The sequence below is a fragment of the Camelus ferus genome, chromosome X, assembly GCF_009834535.1.
Source record: "Camelus ferus isolate YT-003-E chromosome X, BCGSAC_Cfer_1.0, whole genome shotgun sequence".
Classification (NCBI taxonomy): Eukaryota; Metazoa; Chordata; class Mammalia; order Artiodactyla; family Camelidae; genus Camelus; species Camelus ferus.
The window spans coordinates 19515471-19541098 of NC_045732.1; the positions used below are offsets into that span (position 1 = coordinate 19515471).

At 35.6% G+C, this 25628-nt stretch overlaps 1 protein-coding gene across 4 annotated transcripts in view; it reads left to right on the forward strand.

The window, feature by feature from the left end:
* Positions 1 to 25628, forward strand: part of SCML2 (Scm polycomb group protein like 2) — a 92032-nt gene that overhangs the window by 11237 nt on the left and 55167 nt on the right. For 2 of the 4 annotated variants that reach the window (XM_032475068.1, XM_032475069.1), the window contains 6 exons: positions 565 to 637; positions 6911 to 6956; positions 9424 to 9492; positions 14021 to 14091; positions 14904 to 15138; positions 18347 to 18435. In XM_032475068.1, coding sequence (XP_032330959.1) covers positions 587 to 637; positions 6911 to 6956; positions 9424 to 9492; positions 14021 to 14091; positions 14904 to 15138; positions 18347 to 18435 — 561 coding nt within the window. In that variant the 5' untranslated portion in view covers positions 565 to 586. The remainder of the gene's footprint in view (positions 1 to 564; positions 638 to 6910; positions 6957 to 9423; positions 9493 to 14020; positions 14092 to 14903; positions 15139 to 18346; positions 18436 to 25628) is intronic. The other 2 variants (XM_032475071.1, XM_032475070.1) reach the window with 2 other exon arrangements.

Genomic DNA, 25628 nt, shown 5'->3' on the forward strand with positions numbered 1-25628 from the left:
ATGGCTACCAGTAACCATCACAATAACTATATAATTTTTTAAAACTTATGTGATAGACCAGCATTGCATATACAGAGCTTCTTAATAATACAACAACAGTTAGAGGTTATTTAAGAAAACTATCAGGGTACACCCCCACACAGTGAAAATAACTTTCTCTGATGATTTAATACATACCATTGTAAAGAATTCAAATAATACATAAAAATATAAGGAAGTAAATAAAGGTCACCTAAAATCTCACCACCCTATGATGCAAAAAAAGGAGGCTCACCAAAATATTTTTGTATTTCTTTATGCAAATTTACACAAATTTTTTACAAATAGAATTATATCACACAAAATATATTTATAACGCTCTGCCCCACACACCATCGTCTTTATCCTCCCTGGTAAGCCTTATTAACAACCTAGAATATGTCCTGTGTTTCTCTCCATGGTTAAATAATCTTTTACTCATATAATCCTATAGAGACCTATGTATGCACTTATAGTAAAATTTTAGTTACTAGTAGAACGTTTGAGTACTTTTTTTTTAAGTGCAAATTTTTGTGCTACCTGTAGGAGAGCTACAAGGAAAAGTAATATGTGGCCTGTATTCTCGATCACTTCACAGTCTATGAGGAGAGATGAGCAGGTAAACAACTTGTATTATATAAGACTTGCTTTGATAATCTGCTAAATGTTGGTTGGATACACAGCCTGGAAGCCCTGCAGGGAAGCTCCTGGAGGACAGGCTTTTCCTTGTTGATTCTTAGGGGCATAAACCCTTGACATGTGATTATGCCCACGTGTTTGTAAATAAGTCATGTGTTCAAGTAAAACAAAAAAAATTATCCTTTTTACAGGGTTAAATGGATTAGCTTTTGTAGTTTGAGAGCCCAGTAGAGAAGCAGTTTGTTTATTAACTTTATTTCTTTGGAATGGAATTGTCCATTTTCCTATCAGAGAATTTAATTTTTCTTTCTTTTAAGATTTGGGCATTTTTGTAACAAGGAAGAAGCTGTAATATTATACTGTACAGTTTGGTCTGTATAGTGCATGGCAGTTTGAAGTTTAAGATAGTTTAAGTAGTGATATTTTCTAACACAGAAATCTGTATTTGCTCAAAAGTAAGTTTAAGCATTCACTTTGATCGTATATCTATCTGGTGCATAAATTGAGTGAAAATTTACATATTTGCATCTGCCAAATTTAGAACTTGGACAGTAGGAATATTGGGGAGAGTCAGGAGAGAAAATAAATCTCCAGTGGAGTGTGTGAATTTCAAAATATTTGAAAAGAAGTGTTGTTTTATTAAAGGTTGGTGAATATCCACTCAGGTGTTCAGTTTGAATCCATCTTGTACTTAGCACTGTTCTAGGTGCTGTGGAATATATGTAAAGGAAATAAAACAGGGCAGGATCATATTCTCTTAAAGGAAAAACTATTTAACATTGAAATGATTGGTGTAGTGGAACATGGAAGCCACGTGGCTCAAGAAGGAAAACGATAAAGGCTGTTTGTAGTGAAGAAGAGTGTTTAGGGCAGATGATTTTGATTTTATTGTGACCCTGAAAGAATTATTAAATTACCACAGTGGACATAAGCTCACTGTTGATGATGTCTTCCAACAACTCACTGCATTTAACATCATAATGACTGAAAGGGAAGGCTTATTGAATCACTGACTCATTTCCTAAACAGTTTGAGTTCTTTTTGTATATTGAATTCTTTATTTGACATGACTTTGGACTTCACAGAAGGGTATGTCTGCTCAGTGGTGCTGAATGACTATAATAATTGAAAAGGAAACATTTCCAAACACTGAAAGAGTTGGTTTTATCTAATATGGCTAAGCTCAAACTAAAGGAGTCTGGAATTTTTCCTGTTTTTATCTGGAGATAGGTAGAGTATTTTATTCCTTGGTCTGTGGTTCTACCTCTAAATTCAGTGTTTTGAATTCTAAAACATTGGTTTTGGAGTTAAGATTATTTTTTGTTTAAGAAAGCTCTGCTTTAATAGGAATACTTGTTTTATATTCCCATCAGCAGTGAATAATAGTTCCAGTTCCACGTCTTCACCAACATTTGGTAGTGTCAGTCTGTTTAATTTTAGCCATTTATGTCATGGTATATCATTTTTTTGTGTGGCTTTAATTTGTGCTTCCCTGAATACTAATGATGTTGAGCATATTTTCACTTGCTAGTTGGCCATTGTGTTTTTTCTTTAGCGAAGTGATTGTCTAAATCTTTCACCAATTCTGTTTTTATTGGGCTGTGTCTGCCTTTTTAAATTTGAATTGTCAGAGTTCTTTGTATATTCTGGATACAGATCTTTTATCAGGTATGTGTTTTATAATGTTTTCTCCCATTCTGTAGCTTATCCTTTTATTTTCTTAATGTAACTTGAAGAGCAGTTCTTAGTTTTGATAAGTTCAATTTATCAATTTTTTTTCTTTTATGCTTTGTGCTTTTTTGTGTCATATCTAAGAAATCATTGCCTAACTCAGAGTCACAAGATCTCTGTTCTCTAGAAATTTTATACTTTTAGGCTTTACATTTAGGTTTATGATCTAGCTCAAGGTAATTTTTGTCTATTAACTTGTAAGTATAATTTTTCTTTTTTCATTCTTTTCTTTCTTTCTTCTTCTTCTTCCTTTTTTTTTTTTGTATGTAGATATGTTCTAGCATCTTTTATTGGGGAAAAAACCCCCAAAAAAGCAAAACTATCCTTTCTCCATTGAATTAACTTGGCACTTTGTTGAAAATCTATTGACCATATATATGTGAATCTTTAAGGACTTTGTTCTGTTCCATTGATCCAGATGCCTGTCTTTATGCCAATACTACTCCATCTTGATTAAATAGTGCTTTTGGCTAAACAGAAAATTTAATCATGATTAAATCCAGTTTATCAATATTTTCTTTTCTGGTTAGTGCATTTTTATGCCTATCTAAGAAATCTTCCAACTTGTGAACATGCTGCATGAATTTATTTATCTAGGCCTTTGAAGATGTGCTTTTAATTATTTCTATACATATATTTTCACCTTCTAGGATTTACAAAATCACTTGCTCAACTAATAGGAGCAATTGATACCAGTTGAGATTAAGAATTCAGTTGTGGGTTAGAGATTTTAGAGACGGACACAGGAACCGGAGTATACCTTCTATGTGTGACCCATCCCACAGTTTTTTTAACTGAACCCCTTTGCATAGTAATGGGACTTACTTTAATGTAACTCACAACTTTTTGCTTTCTGACTAGAGTTGGTTAAGTCCCTTTGCTCCCCACTTGGTTTACAGCTCATCTGCCTTTATTTTATGCTTCGATTTAGCACCCTCTATATATTTCACTTTGTCTTTTTCTTTAGCCACTAAGCTATAGTCCTTAATTGACAGCATCTTCACAGTGGTATTGAATATGCAATCCACTTGATTATTTCACTCTGACTTTCAGAGATGAGGTCTGTGAAGGGGAGGTAATACTTTGCAGGTCATATGTGTATGGGCGGCTCCTGAAGCTGTGGGCCCTGAGAGACTATAGAGGGAGATGAGTGCCCTGAAGGAAACTCAGCAACTCTAGAATTTCATAATCAAGTAGAGGAAGCAGGATTCTCTTTAGCCTCCACTCATTTTGTATCTTCAGCCTGAAATTCCTCTCTGCTCATTGAAATGCTCATCTCTATAGGAACACTTCCTTTGAGAAGCCTTCTTTTATATTCCTGGTTACTTGTGCCTCCTATCTTCCCAAAGAGCCTGTATTTTACTCTCCTTTGTTCAATAATTATTTGTCAGTGTGTGTCTCCCACTAGATTTATAGCTCTTTTGTAGTAGATTGTGTATCTTCTGTCCAAACAGCATCAAGCACTTAACAAGAATTCTGTATTTGTTAAATAAATGAGTAGATCACATCTGGAAACAGATGGTAGTAATGCAGAAAGATCAAGAAAGGCTTCGAGAAGAAGGTTGCATTTATGTTAAGCCTTAAAGGATGGATAGGATTTCCAGAAGCAGAAGAGGAAGGAAGGGTATCCCATGCAGATAGAACCACGTGATGAGTTTTGGGCTAGGCTGCAGGATAGCTTAAGTGGTAAATGTCAGTCAGGTGGCTTTGAAATTGTGAGAGGCCTTAAATATGCCCCACAGAAGATATTTTTGTTCAATTCAGTAGTCAGTGAGATTACTGAAATAAGAGGGTGATTTGGGCAGAAAACAGCTCAGACCATGTATGACATTATTGGGTAGGTTGCGGTGGGGAAAGACCCTTGTGGTGAGACAGTTACGCAGCTATGATATTAGACTAGGTAAGAGCTAATGAGAGTGTAAACCAGTTAATGGCATGGGAAAGGAAAGTGAGAGAGCACACATTGGCCACTGATTGAATGTGTGAGTGAAATAAGAGAACCTTTCACATTCAGTCATACGTGGGGTTTTAAGGCCATGTACCTTGAAAAGTAGTGGTGTTAGTAAGAAAAACAAAAATGTTAGAAGGAGCAAGGTTTGGGGAGGTGATGCTTGAGTGTAAGTCTATTGAGTCAGGTGCAGGAGATGTTTTGGGTGGCTTAATGAACATATTCTCCATAGGCTTCCTTTAAATAACAAACTACCCTGCTCATGTTCTGACTACAAGCATAGAGCAGTGGGAGGTAGATATCACTTTGCCATATTCAGTATTTCCATGTACATACCTCTTTTATAACATTTATACTGTGTTTTATTCGTGTGCCTATTTCTGACTAGACAGAGCTGTTAGAGGTCAAGTACAGTGTGTTATTTATCTTTGTTTTAGAATGTCTGGCATATTGTGGACATGCAGAAAAAGTCTGAATTAATGATTTAGTGGCTCAAAATACACAGGCCTTCTAACAAGTAATTGTCTTGTTAGAAGACTTGACTCTTGTAGTTCTTACAAGTTTCATCAATACAGTCATGATTCCTCTACCTCTTGGTAACATGGGCTTAAGTGGACTTTTGGGATAGGCTTTAGTGAATCTCAACTCCACCAACTTACAATGTTTTGTTTTGTTTTGTTTTCATTCATTTAACCATAAAATTCAGCCTTTTAAAATGTACCATTCACTGGTTTTTAATGTATTCACAAGGTTCTGCAGCCATCACCACCATCTAATTCAGAACATTTTCATTTCCTTAAAAAAGAAACCCTTTACCCATACCCATACCCACACCTATTAGCAGTCACTCCTGAGTCCTCCTTCCCCTCAGCTACTGACAACTACTAATCTACTGAATTTACCATTTTTCATCCAAGGGACAGAGATTAAAATGACCTAACTATAGCTGATTTCTTTTTTTAACTTTCATTTTATTTTACTTTCTTCTAATTTTACTGAGATATAATTGATATATAGCACTGTATAAGTTTAAGGTATACAGCATAATGATTTGACTTACATACATCATGAAATGATTATCACAGTAAGTTTAGTGAACATCCATCATCTGATATAGGTACAAAATTAAAGAAATAGAAAAAAATTTCCTTGTGATGAGAACTCATAGGATTTAATCTCAACAATTTTCATATATAACGTACAGCAGTGTCAATTATATTTATCACATGATACATTACATCCCTAGCATTTATTTATCTTACTGGAAATTTGTACCTTTTGACTGCCTTCAGCCAATTTCCCCTCCCGCCACCCCACCTCTAGTAACCACAAATCTGATCTCTTTTTTTGTGAATTTGTTTATTTTTAAAGTATAATTGACCTGCAGCACTATGTTAGTTCCTGTTACACAACATAGTGATTCAGTATTTCTGTACATTTCAAAATGATCACCACAATATGTTTAGTTACAATCTGTTATCATACAAAGATATTACATAATTATTGACTATATTCCCCACACTATACATTTCATATCAGTGACTCGTTTATTTTGCACCTGGAAGTTTGTACCTCTTACTCTCGCTCACCTGTTTCTTTCTCCTATCTCCTCCTCTGGCAACCACCTGTTCTCTGTATCTATGATTGTTTTTGTTTTGTTAGGGTTTTTTTGGTTGTTTTTTAGATTCCACATGTAAGTGAAATCATACAATATTTGTCTCTCTCTGTCTGACTTACTTCACTTAGCATAATGCTTTATAGGTCTATCCATGTTGTTGCAAATGGTAATATTTTATTCTTTTTTATGGCTGAATAATACTGTATTGCGTGTGTGTGTGCGCACGCACATATGCCACATCTTCCTTATCCATTCATCTGTTGATGGACACTTAGATTGCTCCCATATCTTGTCTATTGTAAACAGTGCTGCAGTAATCATAGAGGTGCGGATATCTTTTTTAATTAGTGTTTTTATTTTCTTCAGATAAATATGCAGGAGTGGAATTGCTAGATCGTATGGTAGTTCTCTTTTTAATTTTTTGAGGAATCTCCATACTGTTTTCCATAGTGGGTGCACCAACTTACATTCCCACCAACAGTGCATAAGGGTTCCCTTTTTTTCCCACATCCTTGCTGACACTTACTTGTTGTCTTTTTGGTAATAGCCTTTCTGACTGGTGTGAAGTGATATCTCATTGAAGTTTTGATTTGCATTTCCCTGATGATAGTGATATTGAACATTTTCACGTTCCTGTTGGCCATTTGTATACCTTTTTGGACAAATGTCTATCCAGATCCTCTGCCCATTTTTAAATTGGGTTGTTTGTTTTTTTGTTTTGTTTTTTTTTTTTGATGTTGAGTTGTATGAATTCTTTGTATATTTTGGATATTAACCCCTTATCGGATATATTGTTTGCAAATATCTCTTACCAGTCAGTAGTTGGCCTTTTCATTTTGTTGATAGTTTCCTATCAAGCTTTTTAGTTTAATGTAATACCATAATAGCTGATTTCTAATAATACTATCCTTCAGAAATGTGTTAAAAGGAGGCAGTAATTGATTTTCTCCTTGTAGGAAAGAACACCAGAGAGGGATACCATGGGGCAAACAGTCAATGAAGGTAAGATTTACTTGTCTAAAGATGATAAATATTTTTGGTTATTCATTTGGAATGAGTATCTTCTGGTAGACTGAATGTTTGAAAAAAGCCTTTTTAGAAATAAAATTATAAATAAACAAGATTATACTGTATAGCGCAGGGAAATATATACAAGATCTTGTGGTAACTCACAGTGAAAAAAATGTGACAATGAGTATATGGATGTTCATGTATAACTGAAAAATTGTGCTCTACACTGGAATTTGACACAACATTGTAAAATGACTATAACTCAATAAAAATGTTTAAAAAATAAAATAAAATTATAGAAGGTGTTAGGTGCTTAGAATTGGAATTTTAGAACTAAATAGCTATTAAAGGTAGTCTTGTCTTCCCTTCTTAGTTTTATAAATGAGAAAGCTGAAACTCAGGGAGGTTAAGTGAACAGGTCATGTAACAATCTGTGACAGCCAAGATCAGAGTTCAAATTTTATTACTCTAATATGGGTGATTAAAAAAAATACTTCATCCTGTCTTGCTCTAGTGAGAAGTCTGCTCACTGTCCCATGAATATGCCACACTCATTTGCACACTCTGTTTTGAGTGGTATTTTCCTTCCCATAATACATTCTTCATACCTTTGCCATCCTATATCCTGTTCTTCCTTCAAGACCAAGTTCAAGTCCTGTGTCTCTTAAGACTTCTTCTCTGGCTGCATGCTGAATGTTATCCTCTGCTATTTCCATTTTTGTCAAGTGTATCAATTTAGTATAGTCTCTGTAACTAGACTGTTAGCTTCTTTAGAGCAGGAACCATGCTTTTATAATTTCACTTTCTTTCCTATTAGAAAATATTACTGTAGGACGATATAGTAAATATAAATGTGTACTTTCTTTAGTCAAATTATTTAAATAGAAAGCAGCCCATATATCCCCCTGGAGTGTTCGCATATCTTGAACAGTCACTCAGTTATAACCAGAAAGTAGATCTGTTATTAAATAGTATACCTGGTATCATTGATATATTCTTCTTTAAGAAACTTGTTACTTGACAATTGGAGCATCAATAAGGATAAAATAGCAATAAATGGAAACACATCAAGTGTGGTTAAATTCATGAGTTTATAGTGATATTTAAAAAAACAAAATAAAACTTACTGGTCATCTGTGGAGAATGCTAGGGATCCATCTCATTATTTTGAAAACTAGAAAATAAAGGAAAAGAATAAAGCATTGATTGTGACTTCCCTTTGTGATCTGTACCTCAGGGTAACTCAGTGGTTGAAGAGAGGAGATTTCTCTCTGTAGAAGTTCTCTGGCTAATAAAGACAGGATGATAAAATTAGAATACCTCCATTTTGCAACCACTAATGAACTAATGGATCTAGGCAATAGTCATCCATGGCTGCTTATATCACAACAGGAGAGAGAACCAGATGTATAAGGAACCTCCTGTGAGAAGTACACGAGACCACCAATGAAGTCATCTTCTCCCCCCAACCCCCAAGCCAAACCTGAATCTGATTAAGCTCTTCTGAATCGAAATATCAATACCAATTTAGAGAAAATATAAAGATCAGAAGATCCTAGCACCATGAGGAGGTAGTCAGCAAAATCCAGACTGGAAAACTCTGACCTGGTATCATTAGCAAAAAAATTGCTAGAGAAAGAGGGGAAGAAAAAGAGGAGGAGGAGGAGGAGCTTATAGCTCAAAAGAGATTTAAGAAATGTATCTACCATTGCTATGTATGGACTTTATTTGGGTCCCGATTGAAACAGACACACTTAAAATATTAAAGACAATTGGGAAAATAAGAACACTGACTAATTATTTGATAATAAGGAATTGTGGTTAATTTTTTCAGCATAATAGTATTATGATTAATTTTTAAATGAGTCCTTGAAGAGATATATGCTGTAATAAATGTGGATGAAATAACATCTTAGATTTGATGAAGTCTCAAGGTCCAGTGCTATTTGAGCTCCTCAGCTTGGCACAGAGAAAAACTGCCTAGTCCTTGAATTACACTGTATTGTAACTTCCTTGTTGTTTTAAATTCTCAAACGCATCCACTTTATTTCTAGGGCACATTAATTTGAACATTGTACTGATCACCCCAGCTCATTTTGGTTTGTTCATTCATTCATTTAACAAATGCATCAAGGTGTTCTGCATGCCATGTCTTGTTCTAGGCACTGAGGTTTCAGCAGTATACAAAAGAGACATAATAAAATAAATAAATCCTTGCCCTTTTGGAGCTTACATTTGAGTGGAGTGAGGCATACAGTAAACAAATAAGCAAATTATAAGTTACATAGTGTATTAGAAAGTAAAGTCTTGTGCAGAAAATGAGGATATTAATTATAAAATTAAAACTGGCTCCTATTGGAAAATAGTTTTAATTTATAGTTTTTGTAAGTGCTCTTTCAGACTGTTGCTATGGCCTTCTGGTATTGCTCACTATTTTCTTCCGTTCTTTATCTTTAAGAGTCAATGGATGTAAAGAAGGAGAATCAAGAGAAAGCTCCTCACTCAGGCACATCTTCTGTGCAGAATGGTAGGTTTTAAATTAGTTCAGTACAACATATTTTTCTTCCTCACTCAGTGTTAATATGAACTCTTTTCTTATTGCTTTTGGTATCATCTATGTACAGTAAACTGTAAATATAAAATCTGAGCAATGGCAAAGGTCAGAAAGATAGTATTTCATTTTGAAAATCTTACTTTGGTTTCACATAGGGATAAATTGGTATGGGATTAAGTAGAAACATAAACATGTATTTCAATGCAAATTTTGCTAAATTAAATATATCTAGTTATTAATTACCATGTATTACTAATTTGAAATAATTTGATTGTTAACTAAAAAAAAACTCTTAACATTAGAGTCAGTGTGAAAGTCCTTTTTTGGTGGTCAAAAAACAATTTAGTAGATTAAAGCTTAGGCATTGCAGAGGTCTAGCAGACCTATTCTAGAATCTTGGCCTCATTCTTCACTGGCCTTGTACCTTGGGTGAATTACTCAACATTCTTATTCTCTTTTTTCTCCTCTGTAGCACAGAGGTAATACTACTTACCTTGTGGAACTATTAGAATTAAAGAAAATGAATGTAAAGCATCTGATATAATGCCTAGACTTAGAGTAAGTGTTTATTAACTCTGAGTTATTAATTCATATTTTAAGTTTCTTACTGTGAACGGCATGTGTATAGCACTGCATTAGAGACTCAGGAGATAGAATCTGACCCATTGCACCTGCTCTTAAGAAAAATGAGAAAATAAGTCATATGAACACAAAAGACTGAATTTAAAACATACTATAGCAAACTTACTGTGTTTACCAGAGATTTCCAGGCAAACCTCTTGTTTCTTATCTTTCTGTTGTGTCTGCCCTGCCAGCCGCACTCTTTTTTTTTTTTTAGCCGCACTCTTGAAGTAAGTAGTTTACCGTGACTTTCTGTTCCTATAGGAAGATTGCCTACAGAAGTAATCCTAATGGAATCATTCTTTTTCACGTAAAGCTGGGCCCTCAGTGCTTCCTCAGTTTTCTTTCTCATTGGCCTTATTTATTCTTTAGCTCTTCCCTCCAACCCCCAGAATCCTCCAAGTAAGTGGAGCCCATTAGGTTAGAATGTTCTTCCTTATCCCTCTAAATTCTTTTCCTTTTTTTAAAAAATAACAGTTTTATTGAGATATAATTCATATGCCATACAATCCACCCATTTAAAGTATATAGTTCTGTGGTTCTCAGTAGTATATCCACAGAGCTGTGCAGCTATCACTATTACCAATTTTAGAACATTTTCATCACCCTAAAAAGAAATCCTGTACCCAACTAGTAGTCACTCCCCATTTTCTCCCAGTGCCCCTCCCCTCCCCCAGCCTTGGGCAACCCCTTATTTTCTGTCTCTTTAGATTTTCCTCTTCTGGAAATTTCATAAAAATAAATTTTAAAAATACATATTCTTAAAGGTTGAAACTGGTAACTTTTCAAAATTCTTAGACTTTTCTGTTTGAGAAATTCTGATTTAAAAAATGAGATTACTTAATCTAATTGACAGACAACTGCAGGTATTTCTCAGGTCTTTGACCCTAACATCTCATTTTAGAAGTCAGTGAGTGACTGCTAGAAGGTAAGCTCCAAGAGAGCCAGGATTTTTGTCTGTTTAATTAACTGTTGTATCTGCAATACCTAGGACAGTGCCTGGAACATACTGATGACCTTCTATGGGAATCCAGTGATGAATAAGACAGACATGATTCCTGCCCCCTTTGAGCTTAGGATGCAGGGTAGACATTAAACAGAAGCCCAGTTACAGTTGTGATAAATGCTATGAGGTAGTGGGTGCAAATGATTCAGCTGAGAAGCTTTGAGCTCTGTATACTTTGCCCATTTTCTTTACGTAGCCTCTGAACCAAGCTTAACACTGGTGGAAGACATGGTTTTGATGTACCCTGGAGAAGATTGGGAGCCTTGTGGATTATGTTTAGTTTGCTAAAAGGTGTTTGGGCTAATGTATGGACTAGAGTAGAGTACAAGTCAAACAGGAAGGACCATGAACATATGCGGGTAACAATCTGATCACAAAGTTATATATGTACACCTGTCTCATGAAGAAACCTGTCGGTTTCCAGACCTCTTTTCTGAGAGAGATTGACCCTCTTCTCCTCCCCAGCCCCTGCCCCAGCAATCTGTCAGTGAGAATAAGGTACAGAGGCAGACAGGGACCTCAAGCTTAGCTGAGACTTTCTGACTATTTTGGCTCCTAGTCAGGAATTCCAGCTGTGGTATTGTAGATGTATCAAATCTAAGTTAGTAAAGCCTGTTGCTATGTGTGTTTCCCCTGTGTTATTGGTAGGGTCTCATCATATGGGCAGCCAAGCTGAACAGTTTTGTGGACTAAAATTTTTGCCTTACAAATAAAGAAAAACTTAAGGCTCCAATGGTTAAATGCTATATATGGTCATCAGCTAGCAGTGCAATAGAAAATAATCATATTATGGAGCACTGGTATAAAGGATTTGCTAGCTCAAGTGATAGCCCATTAAGACACAAGTGGTAATATAATATTTTAATAATTGGGTTAGGGAGATGGAGTAAGTATTTTCCAATGTCATTGAAAAAATTTACAAATGTAACTGGTTTGTGAAAGAGTCTTAATTAAGTTCTTTAAGATGTAATTGTGAAATGGTTTTGATTTCTCAGACATTATTTTCAACTTATACTCCTTTCTTCCTGGAATAGTGGCTCCTTAATGACATCCTAGTCAGATTTTCCCCCCATTAATTTTTTTTTTAATGCTCTCCAAGATCATATGGTGGTAGAGCTTCAGGTATCACCTTGGGTCTCTTGACTGTCAGGTTAGTACTTAGAAGGTCACTGAAATAACCTGTCATTTAAATTTTGGAGCCATGAATCTCCATTTTCACTTTTAATAAAGCTATCCAGTGTTCATAAGTTTAGGCACAACTATGACATTTAGTTTTATAACAACAACACAGACCATTTATTGAGTTATTTACATGTATGCTACTTCACTTAGTTCTCAAAATACCTTATACCATATGTATTACTTTCTTCATTTTATAGATGAAGGAACTGAGGCTGAAAAAGTGAAATGACTTGCTCACGGTCACATAGCTAGTAAGAGGCAGAGTCATACTGAGAGATGGCAGGTTCTACTCCAGAGCCTATGTTCTTCACATTCTTCTGCATACCTTTCAGCACTGTGGTAGTGCTTGCTTTACATTATCTAGAAGCAGAATTAAACCCAGTATTTTTTTTTAGTGGAAAAATCTCTTAAACTCATTGTTAAGTTTAAAAAAAGATGTACAATGTTATATATGACATACTTAATACTATGTATAATATGTGTACAAGCACATGTAAATTAATACTTACATGTAACAGTGGTATTATGAAGCTGGCTCACACCAGCTTGGGAGAGCCAGTTGTATACATTTCTTCCCTAACTTTGTGGTTGGTGATTTTGCCTTAGCACCTTGCAGTCATCCATGGTGTAGTTTTTACACCACAGAAATCTGCAAACACTACCAATCAGGCTTTTTGTTTGTATTGTCTGGAAAGCTGGTTGTTAAACATTTATCAGCACTGTGTGTGTGTGTGTGTGTGTGTGTGTGTGTGTAAGTGGAAGTGTTATATCCTTTGAACGGTATATAAGAGGCTGGTAACACAGATTCCTGTAGGGAGGAAACTGTCAAACCCAGTATTTTTATCGTGAGAAAATTAACAAGAATATAGAAAAAAACCTTCATGATTGATGAAAATTAAACTTTGTATGAATTAATAGTACTCTTAATACTGCTGTCAAGTCTTTCTCTCAGTTTCTTGGCAGTGTGACTGGTTCAGTGAATTGAAGTGTTCAAGCCAGGCAAAGTATACTGCTTTCTGACCTTCTCTTCTAGCATTATAATGTATCGTGAAGACTAAATGAGAGAAAGGACAGCAAGAGTTTGTAGAAAATGTAGATCATTAATCCATATCAGGCATCACACTGATGATGGTTTACTGCTTTGTTCTGCCACCATATTCTTGACACCCTGGATGGAGATCTTACAGTCACTTGAGAAACAATGCTGTTTCTCAGAGTATTTCTTTCCGTAAAGCATTGCTTTATTTCTGCTAGACCACACATCTAAAAACCTTTAGATCCTTCTGAAAAACAAAGAAGCACCTTCACATTAATGGGATGAAATGGTAAAAACACATTTTGAGTAAATTTATATTAGAGACAAATGAGTAGAATTTGCTATTGCTCTGTAAAAAGTCCTTCAGTTGTTTCTAGAGTTCACATTTTTAGAATGACTCTGCTGTAGTCTTCATTACATCGAGAAGATCTGGATTGTAATTTATATCAGAGCCCTTGTTATCAGGAAGTTGTCTAATTTTTTACTTCCATGCTGGTAGTCAAATGTATATCAGGAAGTTTGAATCATTCTTTAGGAAGTTTGTTTTTGTTTTTGTTTTTGTTTTTGTTTTTGAGACACGGAACTAAAACCCATTTTATTCCTGAAAGGTACTATACATGTATTTAAAAACTATTTTGTACATGTTTTTTTCCCAGATGATTTCCACTGGGAAAATTACTTGAAAGAGACTGGATCTTTAAGTGCTCCTTCAGAATGTTTCAGACAGGTATGCCAAAATTCTGTAGATGTTGTGTTGTATTTACTGATGTAAACTATTAACTTGTTTGATTGTTAGGTTCTGGTAGTGTGAGGAGATAGTGGGATTGTGGTAGTGCCACTTAAGAACCAGATGGTCTCTTTGCATTCACTTGTTAAGGATTTACTTTATGTCAGGTATACTAAGCCCTTATGACTGCCTCTCTGGAGGGAAAGACGTGTAAATAATTATGGGAAGTGTGATAACAATACTGGGAGGGCTTACAGAAGAGGTGCTATCTGAGATGGTTGCAGTGGGGGGGAAGGATACTCCAGGCAGAGAAACCATACAAAGCAAAGGCACATGGGTCTAAAAAAACCTGATTATTGCAGGATGGCATGGGGTGGTTGGAACACAAAGTGGTTAGAGGTGATAGTGTGGGAATGAGGTTAAGTGTGGTGGCTTTTAAACTGTATTGAGGATTTGGACTTTATGTTAAGCAGTGGTGAACTGCCATTTGGTTTATTTGAAGGAGAATGGCCTAATCAGATTCTTGTTTTAGACTGCCACTCAGGGTGCATTTTGGAGGCTGTTTTGGGGCTGCCTGGAAGTGGGCAGATGAGTAAGATCAGCAATGGGCAGCCAAGTCAAGCTGCATGTCAAGCCAAGGAGAGGGTTTGGAGATCTTTTCCTTAACCCTTGTAACTCTTTTTGTTCACATCTGCTGTGACTATTACTTAAAACATTCCTCAGGTATTCTAGTAACATAACTGACCATTTGATTTTCTTATGGTTGATGCATTTTAACAACATTTTATCTATATGTGTATATATATATATAGTCCAAGATTCCACCAGCTAATGACTTCAAAGTTGGTATGAAATTAGAAGCTCATGACCCTCGGAATGTGACTTCAATATGTATTGCCACAGTCGTTGGAATTACTGGTGCCAGGTTACGTTTAAGACTGGATGGTAGTGACAACAGAAATGATTTTTGGCGGCTTGTCGATTCTCCGGACATACAGCCTGTTGGGACATGTGAAAAGGAAGGGGACTTACTTCAGCCTCCACTGGGTAAGGATAAACAGTTTTTAAAATAACATATTCTTGCTAATGTAATATTCAGTAGAAATAATTTTAAGTGGCCTTTTAAAAATCTCTTCTCCTAGGCAATCTTGCAAGTAGATAGATGGTTAGGTGGTTACTGTGAAGAATGTATGAGAGAGGAACTTAGTACCATATGTTATAGAGTTTCACTTAAATATACATTTTGCATATGTATGCTAAAGTTTCCCTACTCCAGAATAGGACTCACCTGTCTTTAAACTTGAACTGTCAAAAGCAGGTCTACTAGATTACACATGCAGATTCAGAAACCCTTCTGGAGGAGAAGTTTGTAGCATTTGATATGAGTCACTTCCTCCCTCAATATTATCAAATGAGCCATTCAACATTTTTGGTGTAGGAATGAGCACAGCGAAAGGGTATGATTTTGCATCCAGACTCCAGTTTCAGACCTGGGAATTTCATTACACCTATAGAGGGAAGATATCATAGTGAGAGGGGTAGGAATCAATACCTTTAGGTCTTCGAAAAGGAGGGGATGAATGAAACTCTTCAGCAAAGGTTTTTTAATACAAACCTCTCAATTTTGACCAAGTTTTTAAAAGGTAAAAAGTGTGTAACCTTAATTTGGGGCAAAAATTTTCTCTTTGACTACTTAGGCATACCATGGTATTCTGTACAAAATAAGTGATTTAGTTTATTTTATTACTTCTACATTCTGAGTGAATTATAGGTATTGGTTTTTACTTTTTTGTTTTTACAATGCTGAAAATGAAAATTCTCTATTAAAAAGCAAGGTGAGAGAATGGACTTTTTTGTCTCCTACTAGTGAAAAATTCCCTGAGAACCAAAAATTGAAGATAGTAATAACTACTCTTTTAGCAGTATCTCTTTATGCTGTCCTTGCTCCAATTGTTAATTATTTCTAATTTGGTTTAAAATGTTTTAAAAAACTAATTGGAGATGTGTTACTCCAAGAAGATGGTTTAGGGTGTGTGTGTTTTCTGATTTTCCCCTTCTTTTCTTTATTCATATCATTCACATTTTTTGTTGCTTATTTTTATAATATTTCTTAAATCATACAGAATTCTGTAAGAGATATGAATGTAAATCAGGCTTACTGCCACCCTGTTTCGATTTTATTTCTCTGTTTACAATGATAGTATGTGTTTGTATTTTGTTTAAAGGAAACACAGCTATTGCTACTGTCAGCATTTCAAACATATAACCAGATTTATAATCATTCTTCTTTTCAAATTACTTTTAGATTAATATATGTATTTGACAGTGTATATGAAAATACACAATTTTTCAATCCCTGGTACCTCCAATAAATAAATAAATAAATAAATAAATAAGTAAATAAATAAAATAAACAGACCTGATTACCACCCCTCACATACAATTTTTGCCAATTTGCTTATTTGGCACTTTTGAACAGTTTAGTTTCCATTTTAATGTAACACACCTTAATTTTCCTTTCTAAAAGGTTTATTTAACCCTTAAAGGTTATTATTTAAAAGGTTTTTAAAAGTTTTTAACATACATGCAGAAAAGTTTACATAAGTATACGTCTTATAAATGAACACACTTGTATAACCAACACCCAAATCAAGAAATAGAACATTAGCACCCTAGAAGCCCACTCCTACTGATTCCCAGTCATAACCTCCTGCTTCCCAAAGGTGACTACTTTCCAAACTTCCTAACATCGTAGATTAGTTTTATCTATGTTTGAGTTTTTTACATGCACTTTCATCTGCTTTTAGCCTTTTAATCTGTTTGATTTTAGGCAAGTAGAGAATTAGGAAAAAATTCCAAATTAAAAAAAATCACAATACATCATGTAACATGGTAAAATGGGGGTTAAAAGAAAGGCATAAGGACCAGAGAATGATTCTTTTGCACTATTGTAACCACAGTGTGGAGAATCCATGCTGTGGGTAGCTATTTATTATAGATCACTAATAATACTGATTTATTATAAAGGAGTATGGAGCAAGCCCACCCCCATCTCACTCTTTTCCTTGCAACAATTATTTTCCTAGCCAGATTAAGGATGTTTTGACTTGGTACAAAAATATTGTAAGATGACTCTCTGAACTTTTTTGCATGTTTTATCCTAATGATGGATCCATTGCCAGTGTGATTCACGTGCCTCCCTATCTTAATCCATGTATCCATCAGGGATGCATGCCAGGTTGTCACCAATTCTGGAATCAAGTCAGGCAAATGTTGCATGTAACAGATTGCCCCCAGAGAGCAGTAAAACTAACAGACCCCTGCCCCCGATGCATGTGCCAGATGCTGTGATATTCGCCATTAATTGATGAGGTCTCTAGAAAAGACACCTGTTGAGTCTATTTTGATAGCATGTGTTACAAAATCTAAGAAAAGATCATTTAGTGTATATAACGATTGCTAAGGTAAGAGCTGTCTTTTTTCCCAACATAATGTATGAAAAATTTCAAGCATACAGAAAAGCTGAGAGAATTTTTCAGTGAACACCCCTCATAACCTGTTACCTAGATTCTACCCATTATCATTTTACTATACTTGCTTTATCACTTATCTATCCATCTGCCCTACTATCGATTCATTAATCCATCTTATTTTTTAATGCACTTCAGGATAAGTTATTGACATCAGTGCATTTCCCCTGAATACTTTAGCATGTAGATCATTAACCAGAGTTTAGTGTTTGTTTACAGTTTTTTTCTTTTGAGGTGAAACTTATATACAGTGAAATGCACCATCATAACAGTACATTTGTTGAGTTTGACAGAAAATTGTCTTTCTGAAAGGAAATGAGGCAGGGGCTCTGAAGGAAAAAAGGGACTAGAAGTCTGTTGCGGCCTTTTTACCCTGCTTATGTGGCTGTTGGTGGGGAATGGGAGCTCTCCTGTGTTCTGGCTTGGATGACTCCTAGTATTATGGTCCATTCCCAACATACATGTGTATGTTGGTGAACCCTAGCCAGTGGCTTCTTTAAAATGAGAATTTCTACCCCTACTGTAGCACTTGTCAAACAGTACAGTGGATACAAGTAGCACTGGTTGGAGGGTGCATCTGCTCCTCTTGCCCATTTCTTGAGTTCCTTGATAAGAAAGTTGTTCTCTGGAGAAGAATCATAAATGAAACATTTTTTATACCAACTTGCTATAATATCAGAGGGAGGCTTTTAAAGAAATGATATCTGCTTTATTTTATAAAATAGGATATCAGATGAATGCATCATCTTGGCCAATGTTCCTCTTGCGTACACTGAGTGCATCTGAAATGGCACCTGCAACATTCTTTAAGAAGGTAAGAAAGATATTATAAAAAGCTTCCATCAACTGGGCTGTGGCTTTATTGTTTTAATGAGGGTGCTTAAATGCTTTGTCTTATGACATGGAAAAGCAAAAATGCCTTTTAAATTACTTGATTTGCAAGTGTATTAGTCTGCTAGGGCTGCCATAACAAAGTACCACAGACTGGGTGGCTTTAACAACTGAAATTTATTTTTTCACAGTTCTGGAGGCTAGTGTCATCAGGATTGGTTTCTGGTGAGGCCTCTCTCCTCAGCTTATAGATGGCTGCTTTTTCACTGTGTCCTCACATGGCCTCTTCTCTGTGCATGGGAGAAAGGAGAGGGATCTCTGGTTTCTCTTCCTCTCCTTGTAAAGACACTAGTCCTGTGGGCTTCGGGCCCCACCCTTTTGACCTCACTTAATCTTTATTACCTCTTTAAAGGCTTTGTCTCTAAGTAGAGTCACACTGAGGGTTAGGGCTTCCCATTATGAATTTTGGGAGGATGTAATTCAGTCCATAACAGTGGTTTAAACAACAGAAATTAATTTTCTCACAGCTCTGGAGGTTAGAAGTCAAGATCAAGGTGTTAACAGGCTTGATTTCTTTTGAGACCCCTTTCCTTGGTTTATTGATAGCTGTCTTCTCCTCTTTGGGTCTTCACGTGAGCTGTGTATCTATGTCCTAATTTCCTCCTCTTATGAGGACACCAGTCATATTGTATTAGGGCCCACTGTAATTAACATAATTACCATTTTAAAGATCCTATTTCCAAATACAATCACATTCTGAAGTACTGGGGGTTAGGACTTAAACATGAGTTTTGGTGGTGGTGGTGGTGGTGGTGGTGGGAGGGTGAGACACAATTTAGCCCACAACAGCAAGTCATAAAAAAGGCTCAATTAAATCATCCAGTAGTCAAAATGAATTAGTAACTTCTTTCTTGATCTTAGACGTGAAAGGGGTGCTCTCCTGGAAGCAAATGTTTGTTACTTTTTTTTTTTAATTGGGGGGGTAATTTTAGTTTTTGTTTTGGTTTTTAAAAACAGGTACTGGGAATTGAACCTAGGACCTTGTGCATGCTAGGCATGCACTCTGCCACTGAACTATACCCTCCCCCAGTTACTATTTTTAATTTACATTCATAAATGAAGCTTCCCCGTGGTTTGCTATGTTAATTGTCCCTTTGATATTGGAGGAAATGATGGGACCAAAAAAAAAATCACTTGAAAGTTACTTGGAGAAATTTGGTTGCATAAGTAAAAGAATGTTAAAAACAGTTGTCAGAAAGAATTTGTTATAAGGAAATACTTGTTATATAACAGAGAGGGAAAATTCCAAAAATAGCTTATGCTCTTGAGAAAATGTTGAAAGAGTACACTGTGTTAAGAAATAATGAATGAAAGCCAAGTTTTAGTTGAATTATGGGTCAAAATATTTCTTTCTCACTCTGTCCTCATTGCTTTTTCAGTCACCTAAACTTTATTACAACCATTCATAGCAGGAATTGATCATAGTTTTAAAAAACTTTTCAAGATTAAAGACATAAAGATGTGAAACATCAGTTGACATGACTCCTGCATTGCAAAGAAAAATTCTTTGTAGCTTTGAGCATCATGAATGCTGAAAGTGGGCTTGTCCTACCAGCAAGGGATACAGGTGAATACATTCCCTTTAGGCACTGTGTAAACTATATGTGAGGATAGCTAATAACAAAAGAGATGTTTAGCAGTAGTCTTTATTAAATACCTGTTAACTGGGCTGTGACTTTAGAAAAGCCATTGGATCTATTTTACTTAATAAATTGCTTTATCAGCTTGCCACATGTCACATACATTATATTTTTCATTTTTTTAATTATAAAAGTAATTCATCTTTGGGGAAAAAATCAAACTATACACTTAGCTAAAGTAAAAAAATCCATGTCCATTTGTCCCATCCATTCCTCCATTCTACTCTTCTCTACAAAATGTTCTTCTTGACCTTTATCTGTGCATTCAAAACCATATATGCGCTTTTGTTTCTTAAACAGAAATTAGAATATATTCTGTGATTTAGTTTTTCCCCTGAAATATATATATTTTGGAAATCTTTTCGTTTCATATATATTTTAGGTTGTATTGTGCTCCTCTGTGGTATGGATTACCATAACTGATTTAACCTCTCCCTAAGGATTGATATTTAGGTTGCCTTCATATTGTTGTTTAAACCGTCCAGAATTAGCATTCTCGTATGGAGATTTTTGTATAAGTATGAATGTGGCCATATTCTTAGAAGTAGAATTCCTGGTTCGAAGGGAATGTATGCTTTAAGTGTTGAAATATACCATTAAATTGCACCTTAATAAGGTGTTCCAAACTATGCCGCAGTATTAGTGTATAGATATGTTCACATTCCCACACCTTCACTAAAATTGAATATTATCAATCTATTAAAATTTTGTGAATCTTTTTTTGGAGGTGGGGATGGTAATGGTATCTCATTATAATTTGCATTGAACTGATTACCAGTGAAATGGAGCTTTTAAAACGTGTTTAATGGCCTTTTATTTTTCTGTGAAGTGCCTGATTATAGCCTTTGTCTCTTTTTCAGTTGGGTTTCTTTTCTTACTCCTTGTGATTTGTGGATACCCTTTTCAGCCAACCTTGAAACTTGGCCAGGAGCCATCTTAAATCCTCACTCCTCCTTGACCCTGGCCTCTGGATAGCCAATTAATTAGGAAAGCCCACCCACTTAGCTTGCCAATTATTTCTTTGTCACATCCTTTCTTTCTAACCTTACTGTCATTCATTGCTTCTGGTACAGACTTTCCTCACGCCTGGACTGGTTCAACTAGCCTTATAACTGCCTCTTATTTTCACCCTTAAACACGACTGTTAGAAATATCTGACACAGAAGCCTTAGCACATCATTCCCTACTTAAAACTATTTTGAAGTTCCCATTTGCACTCAGGATGAAATAAAAGTTTGTTAATATGACCTTTAAGGTGCTGTGTGATTTGGTTTACAGCTGCTACTCCTTGCTATAGATTTTATGTTCTAAATTGCTCATAATAGCCTGTCGATACTATGTTCCTCTTTTTAGAGCTGGTTCTCTCTGGATAACTCCTGTTTTTCTTTTAAGATTCATTTCAGGCATTAAATCTTCAAAAATACCTTCCCTAATTTCCCCTCTTCATTCTTACACATCTGTAACACCTTGTGCATATGTCAGTCTTTGTAGGTGTTGGATTATTTTATTAATTTCACTGTCTCTTGCTTCCTAGACAGTGAGTTCCTTTTGAGAAGTTAACATGTTTTTGCATTCTCAGTAGTGCCTATCATAGATCCTGGTACATGTTCATTCGATGAATGAAGAAAGAATGGGGAGTACAAGAAGATGAATACATATAGAGGGAGAAGATGGATTTAGTTTTGGACATGTTGGAGTGTCTCTAGGAAGTTTGAGGAGAGATGACTAACACCAGATGTTGAGCATAAAGTATTTAGAACTTAGAAATGTTTGGCTTGGGTATATGAATTTGAGAGTTTTTAGCTTAAATGATAGTGATGGAAGCCTTGAGTATGAATGACCTAGTCCAAAGAGAATATGTAGAAGGAGAAGAGAGGAGTGTCAAGTTTAGAACCTTGAGAAATACCCACTCACCATTATGATGTGTAAGTACCAATATCAGGTACTTCATAGAGGTCAATTACAAGGAAAGCCAATTCTTGACTACTCGGTAGATAGGAAGTTCATCAGTTATGTTAGCAAGAACTGACGACCAGATAAAAAAATGTTCTCAGATAGAATCATGGGGGCAGAATATTGATAGAGTTCATTCCTGGTGGCCTCAGTTTACTCTGAAATAGGAAACTGACAGGCTGGAGGGAAGGGTTCATATGTGGATTGAAAGTCTATTATATTCCTGCACTAAAGCAGAGAGCTTACTCTCTGGCTGGGGAGAAAGTCAACAAGTTAACAAATAAAATAATAAAGGTATAATGAGGAAACAATGTATTATTAGTCTTAAGGCAAGTGATAAAGGTTTGGAATAGCTGCCGTATGGGATGGGAAAGGGGATGACCTAGGGACACATGACTGTATTTTGGAGAGTTCACTTGAGGATGAAAACTAAATATGTGTAGCACTACATGTAATAAGCATGTGGGACTTTTCTCCAGCAGTGCTCAGCAATTAAGTATAAATAGATTAAAGTGGATGGTAATACTGAACTAACGTTTGGAGATAACAGAACAAGGACAAGGGGATAAGTTGGTTTGGGGTGCTGAAAAGAAAGTGGTAACATAATGCTCTGTAATGTGGATGTGAAAGAGTGTGATAGAATGTTTGAGTGTTTGGTCCTCTTCTTTTATCAGTGGATCTGAACAGGGGACATTTTTGGTTGTCACAGCTTGGGAGGTGTTGTTCCTTATACGAGTAGAGACCAGGGACGCTACTGAACATCCTAGTGCACAGAACAAACCTTACAACAGAATGTTCTGGCCCCAAATGCCAGTAGTGCCAAGGTTGAGAAACTCTTGATCTGTATTAATTCCTTGGTGATTTCATCTAATTCCTGTCTTTAAGTACAATTTATATGCAAATGGCCTTCAAATTTGTATTTCCAATCCAGACTTTTTGCTCCCAACTCAGGTTTGTATATCCAGCCTACCTACTCAGTATCCCTGTTTGGATGTCTAATAGATATATCAGGCTGCTCCACCTGCAGCCTTTCTCATATCAGGAAGTTGCAACTATCCTTCCACTTGCTTGGGCCAAAAACCTTGGTGATTATTTCTTTCACACACCACATCCATTCCATAAGGAACTACCTGCTCTATCTTCAAAATATATTTGAAATCCAACCACTTCTTGCCATCTCAGTTTCTATTAGACTGGTACAAGCTGCCTTTATCTCTCACTAGGACTACTACAGTAACTTCTTCATTAGTCTCTTTATTTGTAACCTTATAGTCTGTAGTCAACACAGCAATCAAAGAATTCCTTTTAAAACAAAAGTGAGATTATGTCACTCCTCTGCTCAAAACCATGCAGAGGCTCTTTGTTTTATTCAGAGTAAAAGCCAGAGTCCTTACAGTGGCATCTATACCTCTACATGATACGACCACTCATTATCTCTCTGACCTGGTTTCCTACTGCCTTCCCACTTGCATACTTCATTTTAGCCACACTTGTTCTTCAAACATTTTGGACACATCTCCTGCTTTAGGGCCTTGGCCCTTGCCTGTTGTCTCTGCCTGAAATACTCTTGCTCTAGATAACTGCATGTTAATAATCACCACTTTCAGGCTTCTGCTCACATGTCACCTTCCATATGAGGCTTGTCCTGATTACCCTACTTAAAATTGCACAACTCCTCCCCTACTTTGCTCTCTGGATCTTCTTTACTCTGCTCTGATGCCTTTTTTTTTTCTATAGCACTCACCATTTGTAACGTAGAATATATTTTACTTATTTATTATGTTCCTCATCTTTCTCTTTACTAGTATGGGAGTACTGCAAGGGTGGGACTTTTGTCTATTTTGCTAGTTAATATATATCAAGAACCTTCAGTAGTATCTGGTGTAGTAGGCACTCAGTAAATATTTGTAAATGAATAAATGAATGCTATGGGACTTGAATTCTTGATGAGGTCAAAGAAGTAGTTGATTAAAAGTAAGGAAGTAGAAATTAAAAGATAGAAGTTTGTGGTCAGATGTAGACTCTGGGAATATAACTATAAACAAGGCAGTTAAAAAACTGCCTTTATGGAGCTTACCTTCTAGCTGGGGAAATGTATAGTAAACCATACTAAATACATGTATCTTATGTTTGATAGTTGTACATGCTAAGGAAAAGGGAAGGTAACATTTTCGATAAGTTGGCCAGGAAGGTCTTGGTGAGAAGGTGCCATTTGAGTGAAGATATGAGAACGGGAGAGAAGGAACCTTGAGACTACAAGGGTAAAAATATGCCAGGCAGAGGGGTAATGCAGATAATGCTGAGACTAGGGAGAAATAACCTGTAAGGAGAACCATGTAGTAAGTAGGTAAGCAGAGGGAGGTGAAAAGGCCATTTTTTTGCTAGCTACCTTCCAGAATAGAATCATTTTTTTTCTTAGAGTAAAAGAAAAGGGTTTGATCCCTTGTTTATTTTAGCTGTTGCTTTTGCAAATTAAATCTTTGTGTTTTAGGAAGTCATTTGAGAACTGATGATGATGTGGGAAGGGTAAGTTAGGAATTTGGGATTAACAGATACACATTACTATATATAAAATAGATAAACAACAAGTACCTACTGTATAGCACAGGGATCTATATTCAGTTTCTTGTAATAAGCTATAATGGAAAATCTGAAAAAATATATTACATATATACATATGTATATGTATGTATATGTATAACTCAGTCTCTTTGCTGTACATCTGAAACTAACATTATAAATCAACTACACGTCAATAAAAAATAAAATTAAAAAAAAAGAATTGATGAGGGGGAGGGTATAGCTCAGTGGTAGAGTGCATGCTTAGCATGCATGAGGTCCTAGGTTCAATCCCCAGTATTTCCATTAAAAATAAATAAACCTAACTACCCCCCCAAAAAGAATTGATGATGACAAACTATATTCTTTGAAAACATATTTTAAGGCAACTTTATAGCATTACCTTTTGTGGACAGCAGAGGGTACCATTTTGTCAGTTATCTAAATCTAAAGGAGACTGTTTTGAGATAAAGCCCTTTCGTTTACTATGTTATGAAAAAAGAGTAGTTCCTTTTTTTTCTTAATAAAATTTTGTTTTCTTCTAGAGCTCTGTTTATATTTATTTGTATGGCTATGCTGATGTCAGAAAATTTGATAGAGTAGTCATGAAATTTAGAAGAATTAATAAACAGTATGAAATCTTCAGAGCATAAATTGCATTTTTTTCTGTAATCATTTTATGGTTTTTGTTACTTGCTAGCCAATAGTGGCATTGATAACCTCCTGTCATATTGGGGTTTCTTTTTAGGTTATACATTTGAATCTTAAAATTCTGTTTCTCGAGTCATTCCTGTCTTAATTCTGTTTTGTAGCGGAAAATGTATATTGTCATTTGAACTTAGTTTACTTTGCTACAGAAAGTCTTAAGCCTTATTCTTACTCTCTTAAATGACCATGTAAGGTTCTGGGATCCTTATTTGTGCCTTGAATGTTTTCTGCATTCTGTGAATGTCCAGCACAAATT